The following is a 16,828-nucleotide window of genomic DNA, read 5'->3' as shown; positions in this document are numbered from 1 at the left end:
AGTACACAGAGTTTGGCCTATAGATTTGGATCTTTTATCTCTTTCTTATATGCTAGTTGTGTTCTCTACTTATATATGTGTTGTGTGCTTGCTATGTGATATGTGCTAGTTGCTTTGTTAATGTTATTTTAGCTTCTTATTTCTGGTACTTACCCTTCTTGTGTAGAAGAGAGAGCCTTGAGTAATACTTGTCTTGGATACTTAAGTATCCCTGAATCTGGTTCCTTACTTGAGTTGCTCTTTAGGTTTGTCTTGCTTGATTTGTTTTTTCTTTGCTTGAGTTGCTCTGAATCTGGTTTGTTTTTTACTTGACAATATGGCTGATGTTAATAATGAGGTTGGAAATCCTAATCTGGTTAATGAAGAAGAAAATGTGCTGGGTACTTCGATAAGTAAACTTGATTTTGGTGATAAATTATATCTTCATGCTAGTGACACTATTGGAACACCTTTAATTTCATTCAAACTTAAAGGAACTGAGAATTATAAAGTATGGGCTTGTGCCATGGAACTTGCTTTGGAAACCAAAAATAAAATGGGGTTTATAATTGGAACCTGTGAAAAACCTTTGGATAATGATATTTTAGCTAAACAATGGGATAGATGTAATTCTGTGGTGTTGTCTTGGATTTTGAGTTCTGTGACTGAAGAGTTGTATTTGGGCCAAATTTTTTCTAAAAATGCAAAAATTGTTTGGGATAAATTGAAAGAAACCTATGACAAGGTAGATGGGTCCATAATTTTTAACATACATCATAAAATTAACACTTTAACTCAAAATGGAGCACCTCTTTCTGAGTACTATCATAAGTTGAACTCTCTTTGGAAACAATATGATGCCATTGTTAAACTGCCTGTCTGCACTTGCAATGCAGCAAAGGAAATTCAGGAACATCAAAATCTTTTGAAATTAATGCAATTTTTAATGGGGTTGGATGATGTTTACTTACCTATGAGAAGTAGTATGTTAACAAAAGACCCTTTGCCCACTGTCAAGGTTGCTTTTGCTCTCATTTCTAGAGAAGAGTCACATAGAGGAATCTCTACTCATGATAATAATTCAAGACCTCATAATTCTGGTTTTGCTGCTAGATTCTCTGAAAATGGAAGAAGAAATTTTGCTAATAGATTCAATCATGATAACAGAAACAACAACAGAATTTTTGAAAATAGAAACTTTGAAAATAGAAATTTTGAGAATAGAAGAAATCTTAACACCCCTGTTCAATGTCAAAGTTGTCATAAATATGGTCACACTCAGGAGAAATGTTTTGAAATTGTTGGATACCCACCTGGATATGGCAGAAATTCTTTTGCAAGAAAGATTAACAACTCTCCTTTTCAAAGGAACATGGCTACTAATAATGCCATGGCTCCTGGTAATCACAACAATCATGGTGGTCCTAGTACTTCTTCTAGCTCTAATGCTGTGCACTCTAATACTGATAACTCTCCTGTGTTTCTTACTCATTTCCAATATTCTAAACTGATGAATCTTTTGAATGAAAAAACTCAGTTCAATTCTCAATCTCACTCCAAAGGGGCTCATGCCAATATGGCAGGTATCTTTTATAATTCAAATCCTTTTTTTAATGCAAACTTCAATAAATTTTTCTGTTCAAATGCTGCTAGAGAATTCAGTTTTACTAATCTTGGTTGGATAAGTGACTTTGGTGCCAACCAACATATGACTTGTAATGAAGAAGATTTGATAAATGTTGAGGATATATCTATGCTAGGGTTAACTGTTGGACACCCAAATGGCACACAAGCCAAAATTCTTAAAATTGGTGATCTTTGGTTAACTGAGAACATACTTTTGTTTGGTGTTTTATGTGTCCTTGAATATTGTGTTAACTTGATTTCTGTGCATTGTCTGGCTAGAGATAGCAAACTGTCCATAGGATTTGATGAAAACTTTTGTTACATACAGGACTTGAATTCAAGGAAAGTGATTGGGAGTGGTAAACAAAATGATGGTCTTTATATATTTCAAAAAGATGTTAGAGGTAGGAAACCTATGTGCAACTATGCTAATTTTCAATGTAACTTGTCTAAACAAACATGGCATAATAGACTTGGCCATCCCTCTGACCCTGTTCTGTTCAACCTTAAGGATAAACTTAAGTTGGACTTACAAAACTCTCCTTCCACTTCACTATGTGAAATCTGCCATAGGGCCAAGCAGATTAGAGAACCTTTTCCCAAAAGTGTTCATAACACTCTTGACTTAGGTGATGTTGTTCACATTGATCTCTAGGGACCCTACAAGGTCCAAAGCAGAGAAGGCTTGAAGTTCTTTCTTACCATTGTTGATGACTTTAGCAGGGGTGTATGGGTGTATTTATTCAAAAGCAAGGATGAAACATATGAAAACATTGTGAACTTTCACTCTTTACTACAAAACCAGTTTAATAAGACTGTTAAAATCTTCAGAAGTGACAATGGTAGTGAATTTGTAAATCAAAAATTTCATAACTTTGTGAAAAAACATGGCATAATTCATCAAACCTCTTGTGCTTATACACCCCAACAAAATGGTGTTGTGGAAAGGAAACATAGGCACTTGCTCAATGTTGCAAGGGCCCTTATGTTTCAAGGGGGGTTACCTATACATTTTTGGTCTGATTGTGTTCTAACTGCCACTTGCCTTATTAACAGGTTACCTTCTGTTGTCTTGTCTGGAAAATCACCTTATGAGCAAATATTTAATTGCTCTCCTAATATATCTCACCTAAGAGTGTTTGGATGTTTATGTTTTTCTTCTATTTTAAATAATCATGATAAATTCTCTAATAAATCTGAAAAGTGTATCCTTATTGGTTACTCAAATGAAAAAAAAAGGGTATAAGCTTTTCAGTCTTGATAATAAGACTATCCTGTACTCTAGGGATGTCAAATTTTATGAAAATGTTTTCCCTCTTAAAATGAAATCTAAATCCCATGATCATGATTTTGACTCTCCTGGTTTACAGTCTCTTGATTCTGTCTTTCTTGAAACTGAACATTCAAACACTCACATGCCCTATGATGAAAGGAGAGTTCCATTATCAGATGATGTTGGTAGTCCTGTTGATTCCTCTGGTAGTACACTTGTATCTGCTAGGGATCAGGATCCCTCTGGTAGCACAATCGTGTCTGCTAGGGATCTAACCAATTCTGCCACATCTCTTGATGACATTAACAATTCTGAGGGTAATATTCTTGATGATCAACATGATGACCCTGAACAAGATAACCCTGCTCATGAGGTGGATACTTCCATTGTTTTCCAACCTAGAAAGTCCAATAGAAACTTCAAAACTCCTAGAAAGTTTGCTGATTATGTGTTAGGCAACAAAACTAAACATAGTATATCTAACTTTGTTTGCTACTCTAAATTGAATAATGAGAACCTTTGTTTTGTTTCTAATCTCAATAAGCACTATGAACCTACTTGCTATGAAGAAGCTTGCAACAATCCAATGTGGATTGAAGCAATGAATAGTGAGATGGAAGCCTTATATAGGAATGGTACTTGGGAGATCACTGATCTACCATCTAATAGGCAACCTATTGGTTGTAAGTGGGTCTACAAAATTAAGTATATGTCCACTGGTGAGGTTGATAGATATAAGGCTAGACTTGTTTCTAAAGGGTATGCTCAAAAAAGTGGGATTGATTTTGATGAAACCTTCTCCCCTGTGGTTAAAATGGTTACCATTAGGTGTCTTGTTACCATTGCTGTTAAGAACAAGTGGCATATTTTTCAATTAGATGTTAACAATGCATTCTTGTATGGTGATCTTGATGAGGAAGTTTATATGCTTCCTCCTCCTGGTTATTTATCTGGTTGTAATTTGAAAGTTTGCAAGTTGATTAAGTCCTTGTATGGGCTGAAACAAGCCCCCAGAAAATGGAATGAAAAGTTAACTAGTGCCTTGCTTGAATATGGATTTATCCAAAGTAAAAGTGACTATTCTTTGTATACCAAAACTGTTGGTAAGGTGTTTGTTGCACTTCTTGTCTATGTGGATGATATTGTGATAACAGGTAGTTGTTTGCATGAAATTGATAAATGTAAGCAGTTTTTAAGGTCTAAGTTCTCTATCAAAGACCTTGGTAAGTTAAAGTATTTCTTAGGCATTGAAGTTATTGATGTTGAATCTGGCATTTGCATGACTCAAAGAAAATACTACCTTGATCTTATAACTGAATTTGGTCTTCTAGGGTGTAAACCTTCTCACACACCTATTGATTCTAGTCTTATTCTGTCATCTAAGGATGAGAATGATAAGCCTCTTGATAATGTGACTGAATACCAGAAACTTGTTGGTAAATTAATATACTTGACATTAACTAGGCCTGATATTTCCTATGTTGTGCATATTTTAAGTCAGTTTATGCATGATCCTTATGAATCTCATCTAAAGATTGCTTTAAGAGTTCTTAGGTATTTGAAGGGCTCTCCAGGAAAAGGTATACTCTTCACAAATAACTCTCCTCTTACTCTTTGTGCCTATGTGGACTCTGATTGGGCCAAGAAGGTCACTGCCAGGAAAAGCATAATAGGGTTCAATCTTTTCCTCGGTGGTAACCCAATCTCTTGAAAAAGTAAAAAGCAGCCAACTATCTCTAGGTCCTCTGCAAAGGCTGAATTTAGGGCACTTGCAAGTGTTACTTGTGAGGTGATTTGGGTTATAAAGATCCTTAGAGATCTGGGCATACAGTTTCATGACCTTATTCCTATTAAATGTGATAGCAAAGCTGCTATACAAATAGCAGCTAACCCTGTTTTTCATGAGAAAACCAAGCACTTTGAGCTTGATTTATTCTTTACTAGGGAAAAGGTTACAATGGGTGTCATTGAAATTATCAAAATTGCTTCTGAGAACAACTTGGCTGACATTTATACAAAAGGCTTGTCTCAAACTCAACATAAGGTTTTAAGTGACAAACTTGGTCTTTTCACCCCCTTCCACAATTAAGTTGAGGGGGTGTGTGTGTGTGTGTTAAATATAACAACTTATTTGTGTAGATAGCTATGTTTTGGGTTAAGGTTTGACAGGTTTTGCATTGTACAAGGACTGAAGTGGCATACTATGGAAATTGAGAAGAAAAGGATTAAAGTGACAAGAGATAGAAGATGGAGGATCATTGGGCAACTTCTTTGCTTACATATACACTGCTATGGGCAGATATTGGGATTATAACATTCTCTTCAATCGTTCAGTGCCGTTATCCTTTATACCGTTAGAGTGTGTGTACGATGAGAGTCTCCTTCAATATTCAAGTTATTTTCTTGTTTTAGATAATAAAAAAACATTCTCTATTTTTATTATAATCTTTAAGTATTTTATCTATGTAATCTGTATTTAAACCCTAATTTTCTTTATCAGCAATGAGTATCTTCTTTCTTCTTGTATACGTTTATGATTCTGTAGGTTTTGGTATTAAGATTTATGTTAGTTTTACTTAATTTATAAAAAATATGATAATAATATAAGTTACCTGACCATCCAGAGGACCCTATGAGAGCAAGAATGTTTGCCATTTGATTGTCGTGTTCCCAAAACGAGATAATTGTTTGATGATGGGATAGAAAATAATGGGAGAGAATTACACACACAAAGGGCCGTAATTTACACTTTCACCCAATTTAAAAATAGTTAATTTATATTTTTTGGTTTTCTATCATCAATTTACACTTTAACTCAATTCTACTTTTAGGTTTTTATAACCAATATAAACTTTAACCCAATCTTTATTGTATAAAGTCTATCTATAACAACATATAACTAAAACTTAGAGATATTATTACATTTGGATTAATACGTTTTAATATTTATATCAGTATTTTATTTTATATTATTTATTATTTTACATCAATACAATTGTAATATTGTTATTAGTAATTATAAAGGGACCATAATTAAGATAGTCGTTGTTGTTATTAATAATTGACATCAAAACATATTTAAGATACAAATCTACCAATAAACTAAAACAGAATTGTAGCCCCTATTTAACGACACGTGACGCCGTCTTGAAGCAACAAGTGTATCTTTAATCAAATTAATTAAAAAAATAATAATTAATCCTAATTATGAGTTTCATGTTTCCTTATACATCACAAAAACCTCCATACGCCTAGATCTCATTCTTCCAAACTTGGTTTCTTTCTTAATCCTTCTCCAACTTCTTTTTTTTCTCCTTATTTTAATTAAAAAACCCGTATATATACTTTCAAGATGTATAACTTTTCCATCAGATTTTGAAGGATCTCATACGGGTAAATAATAATCCTGCATATGTAGATTAAGAATCGTATGATATTTTCTTGCTTATTATTATTATTATTATTATTATTATTATTATTATTATTATTATTATTATTATTATTATTATTATTATTCGTATAGTATTAGTACTGAATATTCATGTTACATCGGAAATTTAAAAGTTATAACTTTTAAATCAAATTGCATCATCTTTGTATATATGTCGATAGATTTCTTTAGTTGATTGTAGTTTTGTTCTTTGCAATTAATGTTGTACACTTTGTAAATTATAAAACAATTAACTATAAAACCGGAGTATTTACCATTCAGGGGAGGGTGTTTTCCATATCAATTATTTATGTAGAAAAAATACGATTAACTATAAAACTATTAACTATTCAGGGGAGGGTGTTTTGAATGTAGGATACACTAGGCGTAACTATTGCAAAAATAGAAGTAGACAAACTATTATTAATTGGTATGATTGGGTAAACTTCAACGTTATCTAATCTATATACCTCTTTTGTAACTATATCAGTCGATTGCGTCTTTGCAAGGACTTATGAATATACACTTAATTTTCAAAAAAAAAATAAAAAACTATTGCAATGATTGATGGTATTTGCAAAGACAAACCATGCTTCTACCTAGCATGTCGCAAGTGTACATGTATGGTTGAACCTAATGAGAGTAATGCAAGCTCATCGACTGGAGTTAACATTAAATGGAATTGCAGACGATGTGAACCTAATGTTACCTCAGTTATTGTTAGGTAACTTCTTATAACTTTTTAGACTTTGTAAAGTAAAAAAACATGTTATAAAGTGAAGTATAAACAATTACTAACCGTGCATCGCGCACGGGTATTAAAACTAGTTTTTCTTATATAAACTGAACCCCATAAATGAATTCACAACACACGAAATCATTGAAAACTCACAAACCAACTGCCACTTTTATTGTCCTCAAGAACGATATCTAACGAAAACCAAATTATTTTTTACATGACATCAATGAGAACTTAGTTAATTGTTATGTGTTGATTTAATTAATTTTGAGAAATTGAAAATTGTGATTGGTCAATTAAGGTTAGTTTAGTTGCCTTTTAGTATTATTGAAAATTGAAAATTTTTAATATATCATTATTCGATATATTATTCTTAATTGAAAATTGAATAATATATTATTCTTTCGCATTAAAGATTTCTTTAATAGTGAAATTTTTTAAAGTATCATAGAATTGTCACGTAAAAAGCTTTATATATATCATTATTCATCTTCTTACACCAATAAAACCAATTTATAGAAACCAAGGCGTAACATTGGCATCTACATGTTTCATCTAACTAACTTAACTAATAAATATCACAAGATATTTTTTTCAAAAAGATTTTAAAAATATCATATGCACCATATTTTCGTTTTCTATATCCTATAATTCAAAAAGCTATCAACCCCGTATATTATGCGATTTATTAGTTACTTTTTGAATATATACAAAACTAATTCCCATATACAAAACTAATTCTCCCTATGTTATATGTACACTAGAATACATATCGAACACATACACAAATACGGAGTACGAAGGTATAAATTGATAACCCAATCTATGAGCGTACCCGATGTTACTGTTTCTGTACATATTATCATTCGCCTGTTGTTGTTGTTGTTTTCTTTCTTTCTTTTTTCTTGAACATGATCAAAACTAAAGCATAAAAAACCAAATAAGTAAAGGAAAATAACTTGTATAGCCTTATATTCACAATCATAGGGAGCATTGTCTACAACCATGTATATGGAGTATGTGATGGCAGGAATAGTTGCTATAATAATTTCTTGAGATTTACAAGTTTTCGACCCAAGGCATACCTTTCGGCGTTGTTGGTGTCGCTAGAGGCTAAGACACACTCTTTTAACAAATCAGTTCGGATTAGTTTTGTGGAGTAGCGCTTTCTTTTACACCTCAAAATAAAAAGAACATTTTTAGATATGTAAATAAATGATTAATAGCCATTCTAAAAATAAATAAATAAATGGTTAATAATAGATATAAGCAATTACACTGGATTATATGTTGGCCAGCCACTATGCTGATATGTCGCTTGGTTAACACTTGACACAATATAGATGGAAAGTAAGTAACTAAAAGAAATAGTAAGTCACAGATAAAATAAAAACCAAAAACCAGCATTACCTTCCGTTTTGCAATTTCCTTAGCCCTCCACTTTTCAGCTTGTTGATCAGGTTGTTTAAATTGCCCACATAATAACTATTGTAGAAATTCATGGTTTTACCAAAAAAAGATGACACAAAATAACACTGTAGACAAAATAATATTGGGCTTGACATTTTATCCAACAATTGCTCCATAGATAGGTTAGTTACTTTGACATTTTATTGAACACTTAGGTGTTACTTTTTTCTTTTAACAACAGTGAAACAGTAACACTGTAGACAAAATAATATTCCAGTAATAAGGCCTAAATCTATGGAAATAGCTTAAAAAGGTAAATCGAAATCCACAAATTAAAACAAGTTACTGCAAATTGATACCAAGAATAATTCACCTTAGCAAATAATCCAAGGACATGGGACTATGTGTTCTTTAATGATGATGATGTGGATTTAAGAACTCACAAATAAAAAAAATTACATAAACAATTTTGGATCACATATTTCCCATTATTTTTCTTTTCAATTAAATAAGAAAACATCATACAAATCATTTAAAGTGTTTTATCTCACAAACCATAAATTGTTAAATAAAAAAAATATATCATTAGTCTTAAATTTTCGTCCTCTTTCATTAGAAGATGAAATTCGATGCACTTTTGACGGCTTTTTAATTTTTGTTTTTTTCTTCTTGTACTTGTGTAGGATCTTCGTTTTCACATGTAAACTGGTAAATAACCATCTGTACACAACAATGAAGGTTAAGGGCAGAGCCCGTCAATCCATGGCGGGGCCATGGTGGCCGAGGGTGGAGCCCGTTAAGTAGATAATTGATGGTTGTGTTGTTTTATAACTAAATTCTTGTCTTTAAATTTATGTTGTACAAGTAACTATCTAAACTAACACACTTAACGAGCAGAGAACCCGGTCAATGCAATATAGCCTAGTGGTAAGTTACAGGATCGTTCGCAGGGACGCGTTGCGTTACTTAATCTAGCAGTACGTGTAATTCTAGTTTGTTTGGGGGGTTTGTCACTAACTCCTAATAAACTAATGTTTTTAACAGTTAAATAAAATCTAACCACGCGCTTTGCAGCGAGAGGCTAATCTGAAAGTAGTTTTGAAAAAGCAAATATCAGTAATTAAATTAAAATACTTGTTTGGCATCTCCGATCTCGTGGTACGACCAAATACGATTCTATTGGTTTGTTAGCTTGTTGGAAACTTAACCACGGTTCAGATTCTTGTTAGATTCACTTTACCTAGTTAGTACTGTTGTCGCTAGACTCACACTACCCTTTAAAACAAATTCTCGCTAGATTCATTATTTTAAGCATTATGACCTAAAGTTTGTGTTACTAGTCTATATTTTAATTACCTGGCTCTTAAGCCATGACCAAATATAATTCCCTCCGGTGACCACAGTGCTCGTTTCCATGTCAAAGGATCGCGTCTGGTATTTTTAAACTTCATGTTCAATTCATCCTAGTTACTATGGTCTTGGATCCCTCGGTTACAAGTGAATCACTTTTTACTTCTAGTTAAAGACCGACTAGTCGTTTTCTGTCCTAGCATATTAGTCCTAATGTATGATCATAGACAACCATAAGAATTAAACCAATATGTTCAGATATAAAACCAATAGCAACATGAATTACTAATAAACATGGATCTACGATAAACAGTAAAACACACTCCAACAGAATCTAAAAAAACATAGTAAAACAATAAACGTCTACACGATCACATTGATCCAAACAAGTATTCAGCCTACTAGCCTAGCATTATTAAAGGAATAACAAAGTCTGAGAAGATGAAAGACATAGTTCAATAACAAAGAGTAAATAAAGGTGAAAGATCTAGACCAAGAGTGAAGATCGGAATGTGTTTAGATGCTCCAAAACCTTCTTGGAAACTGCAATTTCGATCTATGGTTATTCCTGGGCGGCTAGGGCTACTGAATCGGCTCTCTCTGAGGGTTTTGAAGGTTAGTTTGACTTAAATAGGTGTAAAAGTCGGTGTCTGATCTGGGGCGACCAGCGGCGCTGGTGGGCTGACCAGCGGCGCTGGTCCTGGGCTTTCATGGGCTAGCGGCGCTGGTTGGTTGAGGAGCGGCGCTGGTGAGCGCTAGCAGCGCTGGCTAGTGGCCAGTGGCCGCTGGTGGCTGCTGAACTTGTACTTGTGTCTTCGTTTGGCTCCCGAACCATTTCCGTGTCTTGTAACTTCATAGGCTTCCTTCTTGAGTCACTTGATGTCATTTACCCTCTCTTGCATCTTCCGGGAACCTGCGTAATCACATCATTCATTAAGTACCAATAGTTCCGGAATAATAACTCATTTTAAGCATAGAAATGAAGCCTTTTTTTAGGGGTTTTTTATCACAAAATGGACGCTCATCATATACCCCCACACTTAAGCTTTTACTTGTCCTCAAGCAAACAGTCCAAGAAAAATAAAACGATTGATGAGTGGACATTTTAAGTGTTAAAGTATTCTACTATATCTAATTCGTTTTGAAAGTTTAGTCATGCAAAATGATTTGAGAAAGCTTTAGACAAAATCAGTAAGCTGTAGCTAAAGGCTGGACAATCAATCAATCAAAACTAAAAGCTAACTTTTTATTCGTGTTAATACCTCTAAAACAATTCTATGCTTCCACATGTCTTACAGCTCGATCTTACTACCTTTTGCAGAATAGTTAAGCACTTAATTCAAGTTTGTATAGCAATCAGAACTACTAGCTACTAGCAAGACATTTATACTTCAAAGTGTGTGTGCTTATGAGTTACTACTTAGATATACTCCTACACTACAGTCATGCTCACTAGCTAGATACAAAAGTATCCATACAATATTATCATCTTTAATAGTTGAGACAGCGGTGACAGGTCGGTGATTCCTCATGCACAGAGAGACATAACTCAACTAAAAGTTCTATATCAAGACAGCGGTGACAGGTCGGTGGTTCCCCACGCACAAAGCGACATAACTTGATACATTTATAAGGATTTTACTCTTTAATAGTTCTTTGAACTTTTTATTTAATCTACTGATTGTCTTTTCTTTTAGATTTACTACATTATTCATGCAATAGACATTATCAGAGACCCAGATGATTCATATTCCTACTCCGCATACAACTAGTTTACATTAAATAGTCCAAGATCTAAGGTAAACCATACATCTAAACTAATTTCCACACAAGCACGTATATTAAGTCCAATTAATATACCTACTAATAACTAGAAAGCTCTAAATTGCTAGGTATATTAAAGTCCGGTTAAGTGTGCTATGGCAAACATAATTGCATACAGTTTCAGTCCAAGCTCTAATCCAATTGGAAGCATGAACAACCACAAATCTATAGTTAAGCTAACAATTCTAACTAACCGTTCATCCTACCAAGCTAATATTGCTTAATTATCATCATCTTTTGTCTACTTGCAAAGCTTATATTCTCAAAATGGTTTTCAGACACTTAAAAACTTAAAATTTAAATAAAATAAGTAGTAGAAAACTAGTCTAATATCAAACAATTTGACCAAGGGTTTTTCCTATTCCATCCCCCCACACTTAAATTGTACAACGTCCTCGTTGTACTAGGCATACATAATAAAGGGTAATAGGAAAAACACGAAAATATTAATAGTAAAAACACGAAACTTCCCGGGTCTAAAATTGCATGATTGTTGTTTGAAGATGGCATTTGCGGAGTGACTTGAACATGATGAGCTTTTGATAACTCCAATCTTCTCCGTTTGATGGCGATCCATGGTTGCTTCTCCATCTTCTTTTCTTTTTGGTATTTTCTGATTTTTATATATTTTTTTTTGGATTTTTGGGTTTTTCTGATTTTTTTGTATTTTTGGCGATCTGGTGCGCAAAACGGAGTTGTAAACGACGCAGATGGAGCGAATAGCCACACTATTTGATGACCAGATGGTGATGTTCCAAGCGGCGCTGGTGGTCCATTCTGGACATGTAGCGGCGCTGGGGTGGTGAGTAGCGGCGCTGGAGCTGCACGTGCAGTTCCAGCGGCGCTGGTGGTGATACCAGCGGTCGCTGGGCTACCCTGATGCAGTCCCAGCGGCGCTGGTTGTTGACTAGCGGCGCTGATTTCTTCATAGAGATGTGAGAGGAGCGGGTGGAAAATGTAAATGGAAAATAGAAAACAAGAAAAAAGTGTTTTCAAGTTTTCTATGGAAAAATGGAAAACCTTGTTTTTTGTTTTCTTAGAAAACATTCTTAAAAAACTATAATTATAACGCGTTTTCTGTTTTCATGGAAAACAAGGGGTGTTTTCTACAACCAAACGCCCCTTAGCTTTTTTGGATCTTAGTAGTAAAGTTTCTTAAGAGTGCATACCCAGTAATTAATCATTTGTAGTTGAGTAGTTGAAGATTAAACCTTTATATTATGCCAATCATGTTAGGATGACTAATCTGACGACTAATGCAGAAGTTGCAGATTAAATGGTGCTCTATGTAGTTTGGAGATGATTACCTTGAGAGGAAGATCCGATATAAGAGACTTTAGGTGATTGGTGAATTCGTGAGGATACAGGAGAAAGTCATAACTAATTATATATAAGTACGTAAGTATATTTTGTAACTGATTAAAACACATCTGGCTCAACCCTTATATATAAGAGATAAAAACATGACGTCCCATTTGGTATCATCTCACAAAAGTTTAACATTCTGCCCAAGTAAGAAAACGCCTAAATTTACTTCATAAATCTAATTATATTCTAGATAGGGAACTTATTGTGATCATCTTTACTTTTGTTTTGTACTTAGGCCATTGGCCAACATAAATTTGCATTTCGACATAGAATGAGTATTAGATACGACGAATCGATTAAAAATTTTCTCGTCATTGTGGTATTGTTTGACCATTTGATGACTTATCAGCAATTATAATTTAATAAAATCCTTCTGCCCTTAAAAACAAAACAAAGCATAAGTTTGTATTAGCATTGTGCATCTTATTTCCTTGATTTTGTCAAACAAGAAAAACTGGTAACAATAGGAAAAGATATATACCCAGCAATATCTACATTTATATATATCATTTCTATTATTGTTCATATATATACAATCGATTCATGCTTTAAGTTATTAATTGAGTAGCTATATATGTGATCACGTAAACCATGAACATCAAAATATATGTGGTGTATGGAAAAAAAAAGTGATAGTTGTGTTGGAATATGATCATGTTAATTATAAAACGTATGTCCGGAAATAATTTAAGCCTACTGGATCACACGAAATGACACGGTAACTCTATATTATTAATTAATATATTAAAATAATATATTAATTAAAATATAATCACGAATTAATTAATTATGAATTTAATTAATTAAAGAGTAGGTATTTAATTGTAAATTAAGAATTGGAATTGTTTCCTAATTCCACTAAGGAGGCCGAAAATGAGATTACTTGTCCGTTAAGGTAAAAACCCTTTAATCTAAGCTTATAAATATAATGCAAGGGTTAAGGGTTTTGACATACAAATACACAAGATAATTAAATTTGTAATTCTCTCCTCTATCCTTCTTTCTTGGTTCGGTCGATCGACTTCTACATAAAAAAGGGTTCTTGGTTTTGTGTTGGTCGAAACATCCACATGGGACATATTTACATATAATTAATGACCATTAATTATATAAGTGTTGATTTGTTAGTCGACAACTTGGTTTTTCGTTTCATGGGTTTCTGATGAGTCTGATAATGAAGATGGGGAAAATTGCGACTACTGTTTGCAATAATAATAATAATGATGATGATTCTTCATATTTTAGCCTGCTACCAGAGGAGATTGTTGTTGAGATATTCAATAAAATACTTGATTTAAAAACTTTATGTCTTTGTAAACCCGTTTCTACAAAATTCAATTTGATGGTCAATCAAGTCAACAACATTCGTCTCGTTGCCTCTCGTGTAGATAAAAGTAAAATTTTCTTTATAATTAATCGTAGTTTCTACAGTATTGACGACACAGAATTTGTTTGGGGATTTCCTACTGTAAGGGCTTTGTTACGTCTTTCTAAGCCTTTTTATATTGATCCTAGTAAACGTTGTCCTCCCTCCACTTTTGAATCCGAGTCTTTCCGGTCTGCAATTCTGTCTATGGATATGTTTAGGAGACTCAAGTCTCTATGTATCGACCTAGCTCCCGTTTACTGGCAGAGATGGTATTTGTAATATCAACTGTAGTAGTCCTGATTTTTACAAGTGGAAGGTTAAGTTTGGTGAGACCCTCGAATCATTAGTATTTGTGTCGCCCGATTCACTTTGTGAATATGTAAGTAGTGGCGACGAGCAGGAAGAGGAAGACCAACAACGTGGCACAGCTCATTGGGATGATGCTCGTAAAGTTGAATTTGCTTATCGTCAATGTTTGATGGATGCGGCTGTGAGGTTTAGGATGTTGTTGGGTTGCACGCTTGATTATCCGCTGTTGGGAAAAGTATCGATTACACAATCGGGTAATAGGGGGGGTGTTTCTATTAATGGTAGAAACAAGATCGTTGAGATGAGGGAGCGGCTACTTTCACCCCTTGATAGTGTCGAATATAAGCTGAATATTCTTACCAAGGAGCTTCCTACTGAATATAGCATGTGTTACGTCCCTTTGTTGAAACTGCCGGTTTCAGGATACCTGATGAAGAGGGTATCTCTTGTTACGATTCAGTGGACTACGAAGATCCTAGATGGAGATGATAGTTTTTATATGACTCCTATTAATTTGGATGATTTTGCAGATAAACAAGAGGCTGCATATGCTGAAGCCATGGTGGAGATGTTGAAGATCTGCCGTAGGGACCTGCCGGCTCAACCATGGTAGCAAAAACCCTCCTTCCCCGAACGTGATATTAATCTTCTTGTACTAGTCTTTTTGTGTGTTGTGACCGTTGATGATGTGATGGTAATGTTTGTATGTATTCCTTGCCTAATATATATATAGACTAGCTACTGTCTTCCTTTTTTTGTGTCCATATTTTGTCGATCAAGTTGTCAAGGGCAAGTCACTTGTTTTCGAAAGCCATTTTCTAACTATATACTCGTAGTTAGCAGCCAACTAAAGGGTACTGTAGAATCGAAGTTTTGGATTGTTTATGTATATAGACGTACAAAAACCGGTCCTTAGCTCAGCGTGGAAGAGCGGTGGATTGTAGCTCTATTGGTCTTCCTCTACCTCGTCGACATGTATTCTAGGTATACATATTCATTCCAAATATAACATTACCACAATCAACTAAAAGTGTTCTTGAACGTTTTTTTTTAATACCAACAAAATACTCATTATTTAATTCTGTCAAAAATGGCTATCACACATGTTTTGTTACATTCCAATTTCAATCCCAACATCCAACAATCTTTTCCATCAAAATGGTCTTGTGATGCCCATCTTACAAGGATCAATTACTCTCGTCGTTACTGCTTCCTCTGCTCGAACATGAATCATTAAGACGTTGCACGTAGAAAATGATAACGAGTTTCTAAAAGTTGATACTAGATGTGATATAATTAAATGAAGATTTTTGGAGATTAGTGGAGTATTTTTTTTCAAGGCATTACAAAAACCTGTAATATAACTGGAGTCATGATTTTATTAAGTTTGATATTTTGTTACGATCAGCAATGCCATACAATCAAGGGCGTAGCTATATAGGTGCCTGGGAGGGGCGCCCGACCCCCAAAATTCTTTTTTACAATGTAGGAGGTATATTGTTTTCGTGTAGAAAAAGTTCGATATACTTGATTTCGACCCCCATCTTAATTGTTAATTTTTTTTTTTATATACTAAGCAATAAAATTGATCTATTACATTTTACATAAGCTCATTCAAATTTACTTAGCCCAAACTAAAACTCATTACTTAATTAAAAACTTAGCCCACTAAATTCAAGGTTCTTAAAGATCAAAAGGCAGAACTCTAATTTTCTTCAGTGAATCGAACCAAGTGTCAACCGTTTGTCTCCTTTTTAACGTTTACTTGTCTTGGACAAATGTTAAGTTTTTTAGTGACTGAAACTTTTTTTTATAATAATAGTATTTAATTTTTTACCTGGCCCGAATCGAATCACTGACCCGAACATATTAAGATCTCAACCCTCTTCTCAAAAATTTCTAGCATCGTCACTGACAACAAACATAGTCGGGCTTTGGGGTCAAGTACATAACATAAAGATAGATAAGTATCCGTGTTCCGTGACCTCTATATGACATGATAAGAGATGACTTGCTTTTGTAATTGCGGAAGATATATTTAATGATAAATGTTATGACAAACGCCAAAGCATTAAAAATTGAAGTTCGTATACTATACTAAAACCGTAAGATTGAAATGTGAACAATGCATAGAGGATGTACGATGTATAA

At 33.9% G+C, this 16,828-nt stretch overlaps 1 protein-coding gene across 1 annotated transcript; it reads left to right on the top strand.

Moving 5' to 3' along the window:
* Nucleotides 1-316: 316 nt before the first annotated feature.
* On the top strand, nt 317-2,260 carry LOC122587937. Its single transcript, XM_043760091.1, has one exon. It carries the CDS (start codon nt 317-319, stop codon nt 2,258-2,260), a length of 1,944 nt encoding a protein of 647 aa, XP_043616026.1.
* Nucleotides 2,261-16,828: the final 14,568 nt, after the last annotated feature.

Source organism: Erigeron canadensis, chromosome 2 (genome assembly GCF_010389155.1).
Source record: "Erigeron canadensis isolate Cc75 chromosome 2, C_canadensis_v1, whole genome shotgun sequence".
Lineage (NCBI taxonomy): Eukaryota > Viridiplantae > Streptophyta > Magnoliopsida > Asterales > Asteraceae > Erigeron > Erigeron canadensis.
Note: the sequence above shows the minus strand (reverse complement) of the source record. Positions and strands in the feature narration are given on the sequence as shown.